This window comes from Eutrigla gurnardus (genome assembly GCF_963514095.1).
Source record: "Eutrigla gurnardus genome assembly, chromosome: 4".
NCBI lineage: Eukaryota > Metazoa > Chordata > Actinopteri > Perciformes > Triglidae > Eutrigla > Eutrigla gurnardus.
The window spans coordinates 22,385,369-22,401,112 of NC_139918.1; the positions used below are offsets into that span (position 1 = coordinate 22,385,369).

General features: G+C 45.7%; 1 protein-coding gene across 2 annotated transcripts; it reads left to right on the top strand.

Annotated features, from left to right (window-relative positions):
* The first annotated feature begins 4,340 nt into the window (after positions 1–4,340).
* LOC311012334 (neurturin) lies at positions 4,341–12,855 on the top strand. Of its 2 annotated transcripts, none has more exons than XM_084007743.1 (4): positions 4,341–4,747; positions 4,883–5,264; positions 10,835–11,129; positions 11,575–12,855. In XM_084007743.1, exons 3-4 carry the CDS (start codon positions 10,862–10,864, stop codon positions 12,009–12,011), a joined length of 705 nt encoding a protein of 234 aa, XP_083863869.1. In that variant the 5' UTR covers positions 4,341–4,747; positions 4,883–5,264; positions 10,835–10,861; the 3' UTR covers positions 12,012–12,855. The 2 variants fall into 2 exon arrangements, with proteins under 2 accessions (XP_083863869.1, XP_083863868.1); XM_084007742.1 differs by having other exon boundaries at positions 4,341–4,737; positions 4,873–5,264.
* The last annotated feature ends 2,889 nt before the right edge of the window (positions 12,856–15,744 follow it).

Below are 15,744 nucleotides of genomic sequence, written 5' to 3' on the forward strand. Positions count from 1 at the left end.
TCTGTTGGGGTCGTGTATAGAGGGTAACCCACAGGATGGTTGAGGCAGAGACCCTCCTAGACAAACCCGTTGTTGGGTTGTTTCTCACCGTATTTTCTTCATCTAATCCAATAACTCATTTCATTGTTTTTTCATTTTACCATCGACCTTAATGTGAAAAAGCAATCAAGGCAATGGGGTGAGTAACTGATATAATAGTGGTCATTTTGAGGATGAAGTATAGTAACGTGTGTGTGTGTGATTACACATTCTGTATATAGTGGAGCTGTCAGTCTAATCAGATCTAACCACACACACAGGCCTGATGCAGTGGATTTATTGGGTATTTGAATCTTGACCTCTTATTATATAATGTCTAAATATGATATTAGCACTTTTGAATTCAAATATATTTAGTTTGTGTGTATGTAGCTATATAACTGTATAACTCAAAGAAAGGCAGCCCTTAAGTCACTGCTGTGGAAAAGGCCTGCAAAGGTTTGTTTGTACATATGATTGTGATGATTGTAACATGTGGAAGAGATGTTAATTGAAACATGGAAACAAACGTAAAGTGATGAAAAAAGGATAACATGAGCACAGAAACAATATGAAGCTGATTTCAGGGATATTCACTGTAGCTTTTTTATACTTTAGCACTGCTGTATATAATCATGTGAGCCTTGATTTAAGCAGTGGTAATATTCTTGTGTTTATCAGAGTTAAAAGGTTAATTTTATTTATTTTAACATGGTGTTAGAGGCGGCGTTGTGTCATGTATGCATTTTATGAAAAAGTTGTTTTGGATCCCACAGAACCAGCTGACATCATGGTTCTGTGTTGCGTCCATGAGCATTTTTTTTCTCCATCAGGACTATTAACTGGATCTGCTGCTTCTCCTTCATACCCGTATTTACTGAGAAACAGCACAGTCCGGTGATCACTATCCTTTGGCGACATGAATAATCCGGCTGGATAAGGAAGTTGGACAACATGTCTGACTGATCTACATTGCAGTGTGTAATGATGCTGAGATGTAGAGATGAAGACCGTGAAGGTGAGTTTCTCTGCATGAAGATTAAAGCCGGGTTTGAGGATTTGCTCTCCGACAGCCACCTGGCAGAGGACGGCTTCCTGCTGAAGCATGTGCAGAAGAACAAGCAGGGCTACATCACGTCTCAAGCTCCTCACTTCTTTGAAAATTGAAAAAAATCACACGTTGGTTCGAACAATAGCAACATTCCACGTTTGCATTCCACCAATCTGAATAAATACAATCCAGAAGAATGCAAACAAAAGCTGAAGTTGCCACTGTTTGTCGTAGATAAAAGTCCTGACCACAAACACGTGACTCGAGCAGCAGCAGAGTGCTCGGACCTTCTGGAGGTGAACCATGAACGCACCAAAGTGAGGCGGATAGAGCCGCTTCCCAAATGGCTGCTGTGTTCCCCCACCAGCAGGCTCCTCCTCACCTGGAGCCTTTCTGTGGAGAACACGGAGCCCCGTTCCCTCTCAGAGAGGATCCTCCCAAAGTTCAGCGTTTACAGCCACGTTTCTTCATTCTGGATCCTGCATCCTGGCCAGGAGCTTCCCAAGGAGCTGCAGTGCTACGTCAAGCGTCACAAAGAGCTTGGCCCACTTTTGTGAGCAGTCTTGGAGGAAGTTCGTAAGGCCTACAGCGGCCTGAAAGCAGAGGGGAGACACTGTGACGGCGAGGGCATGCATGTAGCACCTTTGGGATTCCAGTCGGTACACCATGAAATATCGGAGGAAAACAAGGATCAACCTGAGGACATACCTTCCCAGGAAAATACACTTAGAACCTCCGAGGATTCAGTCGAGGAGGAACCCTCGGCGCCGGTTAAAGATTGTGACAAGACTCCAGACACATCTCAGCCCCAAAAGTCTGTGGATAACCAAAGGGCCTCTGAGCAGATCTCTACCAGCTGTAACAGCCAGTCCTTCCCCGGTTTGAATCGGAGGTACAGTACGGAGAGCTGCTGCTCTGGAGACGGCGATAAAACGAACATTCAGAGCCCCTGGGTGCTGAGGCGTGTATTTGCAGCCAATGCATTCAACCCCAAGGTGGCAAGAGTGCTGCGTCAGCCCTTTAGCCCTGACGGCACCAAGGGCTTTCAGAGGCAAGCAGCAGCAGGCCGAGCTCCGACTCGCCCTCGGAAGTAGGAACACCACCTGTGTTGAATAAAAGTTGCTGATTTTTTTGCAAAATTTTATAAGATGGTGGAAATAAAAATTATATTTTTTGTATTAAACAACGAAAAAACCAGCTAGGTTGGGTTTTTGATGTGTCTAATGGTGAGATTGTATATTCTGGGTTCCAAATAGTTGTAAACCGCTGACAGATGGGGGCAGCATTCAGCTGTGTTATTTTAAACACTCACTTTGTCCTTGTCAGGCTGGAGGTGCGTAGGAAGTAAATACACTGCAAAGCATGTAAATAGACACGTATTAGCTGGAGGTACAAATTGTGACACAATCTGAGGTGTTTGAGTGCCGAAGTAAAAAGAGTCTCAGAATCCATACAGGCCCTTTGGGGTTTTTTTTTTGCAATCCTGGGGCCTCGGCTCATCTGGTCAACTTCAAATTGCGATGTATATTTGTTCTTGGGCCACGATGGATTTACCTTGTTACCACTTTCCCCAAAGAAAGAGGTGTTTAGAGAAGGAGGAGAAAAAAAAGCCCCTCATTGTCCCACTGCATCTTTTTGACTGCCTGTTTAGATTCTGGTTCTCTCAAAAAGTAGTTTTCCATTCTCTTAGATGACATTTGGCTTAAGGTTACTTGTCCAATCATCAAACCACATCTTGTGCAATACCAGCAACGTTTGTGCCTTATTTCCAGCCTTTCTAATGACACCTCAACTGGAATGGTGTGTTTATAGTGTAACTGATTGAGGGCTTCCTTAAAATCTTGCCCAAACCTAAACAAAATGTGTTTCTTCACTCATCCACACCCAGTGGAAAAGATTCAATCCGATGTGTATGCGTTTTCTATCGTACTGAAATTGGAAACATGCACTCTGCCGTGTTTTTTTTCCTCTTGTATATGCCGAACGTCTCGCTGTCTTCATGACTAATGTAATCTTAGCTGTTGAGTGAGACTTTGCATTGTATACAGATCGGATCAAGCGCTTCGCTCTTATTGTCTCTGTCTTCGGGTTAGCAATTAACAGCTGTTGGGCTTTTATTGCAGCGGAGGCCAGCCTATGAAAACTTTACACATCTGTGAACAATATGTATAGAGTAGAAATGTTCCCGCCTGATGTCAGGAAATGTTTCTGTGCTGTTAGTTCCTTTTCAAGGCTAGAAAAGCACCAGATCCCCAGCTAACTGGAAGTCATTATGCATTTACATTTACCCCTGGCTGATAATTGAGGAGGGATGTCAAACAAGTTTGTAGTTATAATTCCCGTGTTTTCTCAGTCGTGTCGGGAGGGGGGGGGATCTGGATGAATTTGCACCTGCTGTCAAAAATATTGTCTCAGTGTGAAGAAGAGCGCCGATGGTTTCGTGATTTGTGGCGCGGCGTCGCCCTTCAGGTCAGCGCTGAAGGGTTTAAGTGAAGAGGAGGGTTAGTGTTGGCTTCGCTTCAAAATGTACATGGAATCTACACTTCAGGTCACTGAGATAACAACCTGAGAATATCCATCAATTCACACGTTTGGTACGATGGAGAGCTCGGGTGAAAACTAATTTCTTTCTTTCCTTTTTTGGGGAATTTGAAGTCCTAGAAAGTTCGCCCCTTGACTACATCTCCGCCTCACTGGAGCAACTCGATTTGTGTATAATTTGGCAAGAGGACATCAGAGTGACTCATGGTGTTAGAATGGGATGTTTGTTAGCAAATAATTTGCTTCCTGTTGTGCCTCTAAACTCATTACTCTGGGGCAGATAGACATCTCTGGCTGTCGACATAATTCCGAGAGCATCGATTCTGTTTGGATCAACGTTGGACCTGTTGATTTATTTGACTGGGTGTCCGCTCCCAGACGGCACGTGTACGACCTTGTGTAGCTCCACACTGGTTGGCCTTTGTTTATATATATGACTGACCCCACACACCTGACGCATTTCCCCCCACGGATGGGGTATTTATTTAGATTGCAGTCTGGAGTGCCTGATCGCTTCCAAAAGCGCAACCATCTGCTCCTCATTTGCCGCTCGAGGCTCAAGGGCTAAAACACACTGGTTTGTATTGGAAGGGACGTGAACGTGAGATTCTCAACAACAACACCCCGGGTTTTTATCTCAAGCCAACTGCACTATGCAACACCGCTGTGATAATTCTATTTATCTGAGGTGAGCGTTGTCTTAGCGCCATTTAAACCAATTGTGAGCTTTCTTAATTCCCGCTAAAAGATTGAAAAACACTTGCTTCAGCAGACCCTTCTGATCGGCTCAATCCAGGCTCTTACCAATCGCCCACTTAAGATGGCAGACTCTCTTGCGGCAGAAGGTAAATGTTAGCCCTCGCTCAGGCCAAAGCATCCTTTAGGGCTCCTGGAGCTCGAGCCAGGGAGATTATCATGTCAGGAGTAATCCGACTCGGCCCACAAGCACACAACTATGGAGGAGGAGGAGCAACAGTTGAGAGGGGGAGGCAGGAGGCAGAGGCATCAGAGAAGCTCTCTGCTCCACTTACGGTAACCACGCTCTCCCTCCTCACCCTGACCCATCTTCTCAACCCGCAGAGTTCCCCTCCCTGGAGCTGAAGAGAAGACCTGCTGCTGCAAAAGAGGTAAGGAGATGTGCATTATCTTCCCAGCAGCATTCGTGGTACGGAAATGAAACGATCCGGAGTGGAGTGGGGGGGAAAAACAAGCTTCTGTAAGATCTGTTTATGACATGGCACTGTCTTTCTGTTCTGTTTCAGGTTTGAGCAGGACCAGAAGTTTTTTTTTGTGTATGGAGAAGCGTGATGACAGAAGTTTTCTGAAGTCAACCAAGTGAAGCCTTTTTTTGAATGGATCAACCCGAGTGCCATGAAGCTCACGCTCACATTCGGAGGAATTTTGATCTTGATCTTTGCAACGTAACGTGTGGTTATGAAAATATGATAAAAGAATAATACGGACCGTATTATCAAGCCAGGACACCTCCCCAACTTGCAGGCACAGGGAGCCGTGATGATTCTCATCATACAAGCAGAAGTCCTGCCCTCGCTTCTTGCCTGCGATAATGATGGACTTACCCAGCCAGCACTTGCCTGTGGAGGTCAGCTGAAGACGACGCCACGCAGCTAAGTCTGGATTAGCCGGCCGAACGGTAAGGACACCGCATCTCCTTTTGTTAGTTTAAGCCGGCGGCTTATGGGGAAGGCGTTAGGTGCCACTGACAGGGATGCCTCCCCAAGTGCTTGAGTGGCAGAAAACACATGTTGGATTATCTGTATCAACAAGCGGCCCTCGCTGGAGCCGCATGTCAATAGTGCAGAGCTGCCTGTCACGAAACGTTTGAAGACTGGGGGGGGCATGTTGCTATGCTGGAATAGCAACAACAACAAGAATTTCTGCAGAATTGAAGCTCTCACCACAAATTTGTTTCATCAGGGAGGAATATTCTCTTTCCCTGTCACTTTTCCAACATGGTGGCTTACCTCATTATCATGCGTAATTGCTCCTCAAGTACTCTCTGGCTTTCCTTTCCCAAACGTTGTGCTACTTTGAATGCTTATTTAGTAGTGATTTCAGATGATTGTTCTCTGTGTTAATAGTTTAAATGATTAAGAGGAGTGTGGCCAAATTGCCTAAAAATAAAATGAAGGTACTCTGAGAGACGGGAAGTTGATAAATACACACTATAGTCATTTTGATGCAGTGATGATCCCTCTTCCCACTAAGCCCATATCATACTTAGAGATTATTCTGAATCCAGCGGAGCCCCGAGAGGCCGGATCGGGGGTTAAGCCTGAAGTCAATTGAGCTGTTCAACTGTCATAACCTGCCAAAGGTGATCATAACAGGAGGACAGCGAAGGGAAAACCGGAACTCCTGCACCACTCCTCATTGTCTCATCGGCAGCTCCCGTCCGATCCTTGCCAAAATATGCATTGTGCATGCAAATAATTAGTATGTTAGCAGTTTGAAGAGTGCATAGGCTTACAAACTTGTAAAATGTCATCATATTTCAGATGTTTGTACTTGCTTGTGCACGCTCGCATGGGTCATATTTTCAAAGTGGTATTCAGAGTGTGCCAGATCGCAGTCAGCCTTTTGTAACAGCAACAAATCGAGGTGTTTAACATGGGTTTACAGGCCATGCTGCTGTGTTAATAGAGGAGACAGATTAGCAGGCCAGAATAGCAGCTTATGGACTCTTCTTTATAAGTAACCGAGACAACAGTCATCAATCTTACTAGCGGCTCACACGAAAATGATCAGGCAAGGTTGACGTGTTTCCTGCCAAGCCCCACGTAACCTCTTTGTCTGTTTGAGAGGCTATTTAAATGCATGTTGGAACTATACCTTGACTCATCCCTTCCAGGAATAGCAAAGGCCAGACGAACTGGGACTGGGAGTCGAACGAGCATCTGTATGTGTTGCCGTACCCTCACACCTCATTAACGCCGCCGTGACGACAACGGGTATGAGTCGTGAGATTTTACGCTGTTAGGTCACTGGATTAATCCACACGGAGCGGTCGGATGTGATAGTAGAGCTTCTGTGATAAAAATCAAATGTTTCCAAACGCTCGCCTCCATCCGGTGGATTAGAAGGGATCTTGTTCATGACAAGTTTACAGAATGCGCGTAAAAGTGATCACTGTTTTTCCTGGCATCAACCGCGGATTCTTTCCGCCCCCTTTACTTTCTTCTCAATAATGAACAGCAGCTTCCTCATTAACAAGGAACGGGCTTGTTTTAATTATCCTCTGGTTCCTGAGTGACAGAACGCCAGACCAACCGAAAGCAGTCGCCCAGCAAATTTACCGTCCAACCTAAGCCTGTCGCAGTTGCGTTAGAACCGATGCTGGATTTAGTGCAGCCAATCCTGGCCCAGAACATCCACTTTATTTTACAGCCTTTTTTGGCCCACACTGGTGCCAACGCCAGAGATCTAACTAACCGCCGACTCCTCACTTTTCCTCTTGATCATTCTGACAGAAAGCAGCACAAGAAGAAACGCCTGCTGGTGATTTCTCGGTGAGCCGTGCATGGCTGGCCTAACCCCTGAGTTAGAGGTGTCTGATGGATTACCATGGACACACACACACACACAAATACACACACGCACATACAGCAAGGCCTGTTCTCCGCCACCAACACTGCAGCCAGGTGTTAACCCACGTGACTGCAGATAAAGCCGGCAGGCATTAGTGCTAATCCTGCCCTGATCTTTGGAATATGTCCCTATTACCTCTCCAAGCACTCTCTAGCTGTCCCCAGGCCTCCTGATGCTCACTTAAGAGGGAAAAGACAAGACAAGGCCTCTCTAGGACTCCCTAAAGCGCACGTTGTTTCCATGGAACAACAAAGTAGGTGCCTTTTTCCCGCTGTTTGTTACACTCCTCTGTTATCTTTTTTTAGTGCAGGTATTTATTGGGTGTGTTCAGGGTAGCGTAGAGACAGCCGGTCACATGGAGCCGAAACACAGCGTGGTAATCACGTTCTGTAGGAAGAGGTGGCACATAAAGCATGGTCAGGCCTGTGGACATGTCTAGATGTGAAGGAACAGCAGTACTATGCAAACTGGATTATCTAGTGTGATGTGATGGTGCTGCTGGGAGTGTGTGTGTTTGCGTGCGCCCAAGAAGCGGAAGAAGAAGTGGGCGTCCGGACAATGACGGAAGGTTAGACTTTGTCTTGATTTCCACACGAGCCTACGTCATGTGATTTGGTGAATAAAAGTGAAACCAGGCAGAGTGCAGCTCGTGCGTGTTTATGGCATGAGAGGAGTTAGTTGGACACAACACGCTGTATTGCGGGGGAATGTATAGGAGCAAATTCTACAGCGAGTGGTGAGACATAAAAAGTTGCTATCTGCTTTTTTCCCAGCACAAAGACGCTCTTCATTCGCTCCTCTCTTCTGTGATCTTCTCTCGCTGTAATTATGTCACACTGGTCAAGATCCAAGCCGGCTGACAAGAAGGCTCCCCCTGTCCCGCCGGCTTCATTCAAAAGTGTTAACCACAGACGCCCCTTATCCCCATTTCGACAGATCTCTAGTTCATCTTCCCTAGGCTGTGGCATGTCTCCTTCTGGCATGGGAGGACACCAGTGCCATGCTGCCGTAATTACATTACCGCCAGCTTAGCAAGCGCTACCGCCACTGAACCAATTATTCCTCGAAAACATCAATTTGATTGTGCCATGTGAAATAATGCCATCTTTGAGTTCGGTTCGGAGCTCGGTTGAGGGTTTGGGACGGCCCTCCCGACTGTGCGATGCAGAGAAAATACATAACGTCTCAGGAATGGCTTTCACAGGCTGAGGAAATGAGGGACAAGCTGTTCACTTTCATGGTTTTCCTCAATGATCCTGGGGGCCTGCTTTCACTCTGCTGGGAGCGCTTCAGGTGACATAAGTCTGACAGCCGACATCAGGTGTACTATTTTCCTCACATACCTTCGCATTCACTCCCTCTTGTACTACAAACACACAAATCCTAATGAGAGCGATCATGCCTGTGAGCTTTGTTTGTCTTGCTTCTTCTTGTGAATAGATGATTTTTTGTTGACGTTTGCTTTTGGGGCCTCCCACGTTGGAGCGGCACACAGGAGCATGCATGGGCACATCGTGAGGGCCGGACATGTCGGGCCTGTGTAGGAGCCGTATTTTATTTTTATTTTTTTTGTTGTCTTTGCGACTCATCTGCACTTTTATGTCTCAGTTTGAAGATGGATTTTCCGTCTGCTGCAGCGTCCTCTGGGGGTCCGTTATATCCTCCGTGTTGTTGCTCTTCTCTGTTTGCTGGAGAACAGCAGCATTTGTCCTCACAGGAAGTGGGACTACTCATTCATGTCTTTCCGTTGCTCTCCTAAGAAAACACCGGTGCCCCCTTCCCCCTATCAATATCCGTATATTTATGTGCAAGAGAGCGGGGGGAGGAGGAGGGGGGGGGCAGTGGTAGGTATTAAATGTCTGTGCTGATTAATCATCGGCGGCCGTCTGAACAAGCTACAGAATGCTCCTTGGCACTTTTATTGGCGCCAATTGACTGCAGATGGGACTAATGTATTTCTGAGTGGAGTAATTATGAGTATCGAAGTGTCTTCAGGGACATGAGATCGTCCAGTGTCGGCGACCGAGACGTCGGAAGGGGCTCATCTGTTCTTTACGAGCTAATTGTTTTATCAAGACGAGCCGCGGAGCTCACGGGCCGCAGACACTGATGTATGGAAGAAGTCCCAAACTGGACAATTAATAGCACAAGAAAACAATGATCTCACCCGTTTGCCATATTTATCATAACAAACTGTCTCGTTTGAAATGTATCACCTTTAGAGCGGGTTTTCTGGTGTTAGGAGTTGGTGTTCAACCAACAGAAACAAAGTGAGACTTTCCATGGAGGCTTCTCTCCGTCGTGTCGGCTGATTGCACGATTGTGAGGAGGGATCATCAGATACACTGTGGAGGTGGGCAGCGGGGAACGCTCTGCCGCGGCTCCACAAAGACTGCGTGAAACGAGCTTGTTAGCTGAAATGTTTGACTTTCAAATGAATACCGTTCTTGCCCCTTTCATTGCTCACCACGTCCAACCCCTATGGAATTATGAGTGATGAGTCAAGCTATGACTGATAGGACTGGTTACACCTGTTTATACGCTGTTTACACCGCTGCATCTCATGCATGCGGCGTCTTTGTAGTTTCCCCTCTGCGGTCTCCAAAACAGTAAGACGCTTACGTTTGGCGTCTCGTTTTTTCTTTTTTTGTGTGTTTTACTTACTGCGTTGCGAAAAAAAACTTCAACCAGAGCAGAAAAACAAAACAAAAACTTTTGTGATTTTTTGTTTCTATAGTGAAACAGACAAAGATACGTGACATTTCAGTCCCGTTGTAAACATTTTAGCAGCCTGTATATGTAGAATTCACGACAGAATCCAGTCTGGCAAAACACTTTGCGAGGCCGGTCTGGATTTGCCGTTAGTCGCTGCCAGTATACCATTTCCGACTCTGGGGAAAATGTTTGCTCACTGGTGACATGATATGAAAAATACAAAGACGTGAGGTCGTAAAAACCTCTCAAATACCTGTGGTACTCCTGCAGATTGAGTTTTTTTGCGGCTGCTGTGGTTTCTATTGGGAAGGGAGGGGCGATATAAGATGAAGACGCATGTTCACTCAGGCCTCAACGTACATAGCAGTGTCAATAGGTGTGGTTCCTGTAAAGGAAGGAATGGATTTACCTCCTTTAAGTAGGATGGTTCGGGAACATTTACAAAAAGAAAAAGTGTCTTTTTTTCCCCTTCAGAAAAGTGAAGCAGCTTCAGGTATTTAAAAAAAAAAAGGTTTCAAGGGGGGCATGGGGTTTAAAAAACTAATCCAGCCTGCCTTCAACCCAAATAAGAAAATTGCGGGTGTGTTTTTTCCTTTTCAGGCAGCCGCGATTAAACACACACTGCATTCTCATATGTCAGCGAGGGATGTCAAGCTCGCGGATCATGAACCCACTTAGAGTGAAATTGAGCTGACAGCCGAATCAGAGAAAGTAAACTGACGGTAAAATAAAAAGGCCCGGTGAGAGAAGTGGATCCGCAGGGGGGGGGAGGTCAAAGAAACGGCACAGAAGATAACAGTTTGTTGCATTGTCGGCCCCTGCTTTCTAAATGTGACATAACTGAAGGTGTGACTGTTTGAACATGTCTGACGTGTGTCTGTTTTGCCTTTCCCCCTCCAGAGTTTCAATGCTCCTCCACGTTCTAAGATGAAGTTATGGAAAGGTGCTACCTTTGCCTTCATGCTCTGCGGCGCAGCCCTGTCCATTCTCCTCGTTAGAAACATGGCCACCATCGGACAGTTCAGACCCAAGACAAGACACCCGTACCCACCTTCGTCCTCGCCGCGAGCCTCCTGGTCATCGCAATCGACATCCAGGACCTTGCCGCCGCCGCCCTCGTCGTCGCCGAGGCAGATGGGTGTTTCCCACCGGAGGACCCGCTCAGCGGACGAGATGAACTCCCTCCTCTCAGAGTGTAAGATAAACTGTTATTGTCTTCCTTCCCCGTCTGGTCTGAGATAAGGTGTCGGGTGAAAGGGCGCCTGGAGTTCAGACGGGATACTTAGTTGCCTGACTTTGCTGTTTATAGATCAGGTTTTAACGCCTCGCAATAACCCGCGGTCAATTAGCACCTCATAGTTCACTGGCTCCCCGTAGCGCCGTCTGGAGAGGGCGATATATCCTCTGCTTTCCCCTGGTTGAGTGGCATTCCTCAACTCAGATAGGCTTCGAGGAATTCTAACTGATCTGAGATCGCCCACACTGATAGTGCGTATAGCTGTCATGATGTCAGATATAATGAACGTGTGTATTTCTGGTTGAACGAGTTGCACCTTATCATTATCCAGCCGACTGGAGTAGCCTGATTGTTGTCACAGAAATGATGTCGATGGATGTATGATTCCTCTCTCCTCTGCCAGTTTCCATGATGTTCCAGAGCTTCACGGAGGGCGAGCTCCAGCACGTGGTCGGGGCCTTGCTCGACAGGAAGAGGAGGAAGAGCCAGCGTCTGGGCGACAGCCAGGCCCGGAGGACTAAGAGAGCCCGGAGGCCTAAGCCCTGCTCCGTGAGGGAGCTGGAGCTGACCGTGAGCGAGCTGGGCCTCGGCTACGAGAGCGACGAGACGGTGGTGCTGCGCTACTGCAGCGGCAAGTGCACGGCCCACCGGCTCAACTACGACATCATCATGGAGCACATGATGAGGACGGGCTTCAGGAAGAAGGGCCGCAAGGACAAGGTAAGCAACGGGCCGTGCTGCCGACCCACGGCTTACGAGAAGGACTTTGCCTTCCTGAACAACAGCAATCGCTATCAGACGCTTAAAAACGTCTCGGCGAAGAACTGTGGGTGTGTATGACCCGGAGATATTGACTTCCTCACGCTGCTCTCAGCCTCTGGCGGGAAGAGTTGAACATGAATGCCAGACAAACTGTGGAATATAAACTCAAGGAGAAGAGGAAAGGCTGCTCCACGGCGGCCTTTTTTTTTTCGCGACATGCAGACTTGACCTCTTGCGGGCGTCTGCCAGTACAAACTGGACACGAAGCACACGGACAGCGAGGGTTTGTGTGGATTTCCGTGTCAAGAGACACAGATTACGACTGCTCACACCAAAAACACATTTTTATTATCTCTTTTTTTTTAAATCCGTCTAGTAACACTGTGCACTGTGGTGCAACAACAATGTAGCAACGTTATGTTTGTGATATTACATTTGAGTAGGGTTAGGCGTCATGCCATAGATGAGCTACGAGCCGCGAGGGATTGTTGCTGTTACTACACACTTCATATCCATGGGCGTTCACTTCAGTGAGTCCAAACCTTGTAGTTCCTGTAATTATAGCGGTGACAGTAAATCACCTTTCAGGCAACAACAAAAAGAAAAAGTGCTCAAAAATCAATTTCAAAGCCATAAATAAAATTCTAGACGTATAACGCATCAATGTTTACTTAAAGTCCTGCCAGACCATCGGCCCACTGACCTAAAATGATATCCAGCGATCAATGGTTGCGGGTCGTGACCCTGTGACCTGTTTCCCTGCTCGTACTGCTGTTACTGATTACAGTGTTATCACACAGGTAAGAGAATAAGAATTTGACGAGGAAAGACAATCCTTTTCCAGAGCTCCAGGTTTGATACCCACCTTTAATTATTGTGTATATTGATGTTGTGTAGATTAACAATGAGGGCCTGTTTAAAATACTCTCACTTTAGTAATAGAACACGAAAATTGATCCCATCTGCGCCACATATAACAACAACTCATCACACGCGAAGAAATTGTCATTTCGAGTCTTTCTTTTTATACTTTTTTCCCCCAAATAACCCATTATTGTAATGACCCATAATCCTCTGGAATTATGCTCCTCGAAGAATTGCCAAAACACACCAAGTCAATTCAACACACGTGACGAATTCATAAACATGTCGTGTCTCATGTACCAGGTGGTGTAACCGCTTTAATATCATCTCTGGGTGTAATTTATGAACGTTTACACTTCTAGCTAATCCGAGGCTCAAGTGTGAAAGAGAATAATGGTTTGACTAATCAGTAGTGGCATGTTTTCTCTTGCCGACAGAACCCGATGACGTAGAGAGAGGATCTGGAAATGTATTTGCACCCATCCATAATATGTGTATGATGAAAAGCCCACAGTATAGCCTTCTATTAGCCCATCAAATGCCTCCTTGTTGTATTGCCTGGTAGATCTTTAGCGGAAAAATAAGCTGTTTAAATGAATTATGAAGCATCTTTTTTCACCTTCGACAATCTTTATTTGGTTTGAACCCACTGCAACTTTTTGCTTGAAGTACAATAAATTATGTTTTTTTTGTTTTTTTTTCCTGAGGAGGTGCAGTGTGGGTCGCGGATGCGGTGCATCTTTTATTGTAGTTTATATTGTATTTATTTGGGAAGTAAATTATGGTCTTGCGTATTTATTTAGATTACCACACAGAAACGGGACAGCTTATTATCATTAAGCAACTGTGCCAAAAATGTTTTATCTAACATTCTATATTGACTGCTGAATAAACATAATTTCAGAGGTATGAATGTTCGTCATTTCTCCTCCACGATTGCTCTTTTCCAATATTCTGTACTTGGATCGATTTAAAATGAATAAATAAATATGCGAGATGCCGTTAATAATGAAATAAACTGCTAAAAAAAGGGGATCCCTCTGGGGGAAAGTTGAAGATCAGATGACACACCATATGGCAGATTAAAAACACAACACTTTTGTCATGCTAATACCTGAACGCCTCTCGATAACGCTGGTTCACTCAGTGAGGTTCTGAAATCATATATTATACAGCAGCCCAGGTGCTGAACCGTAGTGATGACATAAGTCTATACAACGGGGCTGGTGACCAGGCAGTTTGATCCCTCCGAAAACAGCAGGGACGTGGCAGCTACTCTGCTCAAATGTGTGCGAATGCGCGACTGAAAATAGTCCCCAACAAATGCACTATTTTCACCTATTTGAGAAACCAGAATGAAAATGATTTCAAGCATTTGTTCTGAAACACTTCTTAGATGTAGAAATGACGAATCAAGACCAGAGTCCATTATCCAGTGTTGGCATTCAAACATCAGACTTGTATGAGATGTGAATTTCACGCAATTCACACAACAAATAGTCAAATTAGTTGAGCAGGAGCTACACAGCCACAATACAGCTTTCCTCTCGACAGAAAGGCCAAAACGTTTGACTTTTTTCCAAGGAAAAACTCTTTGACTTGTCACGGCAGGTAAAGCACTTGTGTAATTGATATCATTAATTGCAGCTGCATTCCTCTCACGTGTCTGATCCAGGGCCCAGGTATGTTTCATACTGACTCAGTGACATGCCTCACTGGGATGCCTACGAGGAACAACGCCATAATTAATATAATTATTATATTAGTCAAAGCTGTGATTTTCCTGTCAAAATTCAAAACGCTGGCTATGACATATGATTCCTGGAAGCAATGAAATGCACTCTTGGTCGTAACTAAGGAGGAGGTGGTCTAAGGGGATGTGGTTTCTTTAGAAACGCTAACAACAACGATCTATGCGATCATGTACAACAGTGTTTTGAGTACCGAGGAACTCTGCAAGTCAGAACACTAAACACGCCGAATGTGGAGTCAGAAGCTGCTCGCGTGCTGGCAGCCATCTACAAGATCTACAGCGCTGTTTGGGAAATAACCGTTTCATGTGGAGGTAACTCAAGAACACTATTTGTTTGGGCTATATGCTGGTCCTGCAGATGCCAGCTCTGAATCAATGAAGTATATGCTGAAGGTCTAGTGAAAAGTGATGGTGGTCCAGCTGTTTGGTGGAGGGTCTGCTTTCCATCCCCCACCCCTTCCTAAAAACCCCGTCGCCGGACATGTTATGACCGTATTTCACCTCCCGAGTACCGGTGAAACGGAGCCGGAAAAGGCCAGACTTATGTTTGCATGCACACTTAGTGGCTTGTTGACAAAAAGTCCAGAACAAGTCCCACAACACAACTTACACAACTTCCTGCACAGTTCCAATGAGGCTACGCTGTTCCTCGGAGTTCTTCTACCGCGGCCGCAGGCGTGTGGAGGCAACACAGGAGTCAGCTTGAGTTATCTGAGTTTAGAGTCAATCAGAGTCAGGTCACACTGAACGATGCTCCGGGGGTCACTGTTTGTATTTTTTTTTGTGAGTGAAAAAAAAAAAATCATCTTTTTCCCTTTTGGGGTTTTATTTTCGCCAAGTGGAGCACATATTTTGGTTCGACAGTGACTTACTGTATTTACTACAGCTGTTGGGGGGAGAAATGACTTCAGCAGTTTGTATTTTGATCAATTTCATATTTTAAAGCCGTCTACCGGAATAACAGAGGTTTGTGAGTGAACGTATACATGCAATGAAACCTGATATATGCAAGAATGTCCCCAACAGTGGCGAGTTTCACTACAGCAAGAGCAAAAGAGGAGGACTTGGAAAGCATTTCCCAGTCTGTTGTATTTACATAGTCCTTTCTTGGTATTTTTTTGACACTTGGAGAACCCAAAATATGCTCAAAATGTTTACAACCGCAATAAAAGTGGAACCACTTTACCTCTTATG

What these genes read in the sequence shown, in the direction of transcription:
- LOC311012334 (XM_084007743.1), top strand. Translation starts at nt 10,862, where the DNA reads ATGAAGTTATGGAAAGGTGCTACCTTTGCCTTCATGCTCTGCGGCGCA. An exon ending in GAACTCCCTCCTCTCAGAGT is followed by an intron (nt 11,130 to 11,574) that starts GTAAGATAAACT and finishes CTCCTCTGCCAG; the next exon opens with TTTCCATGATGTTCCAGAGC.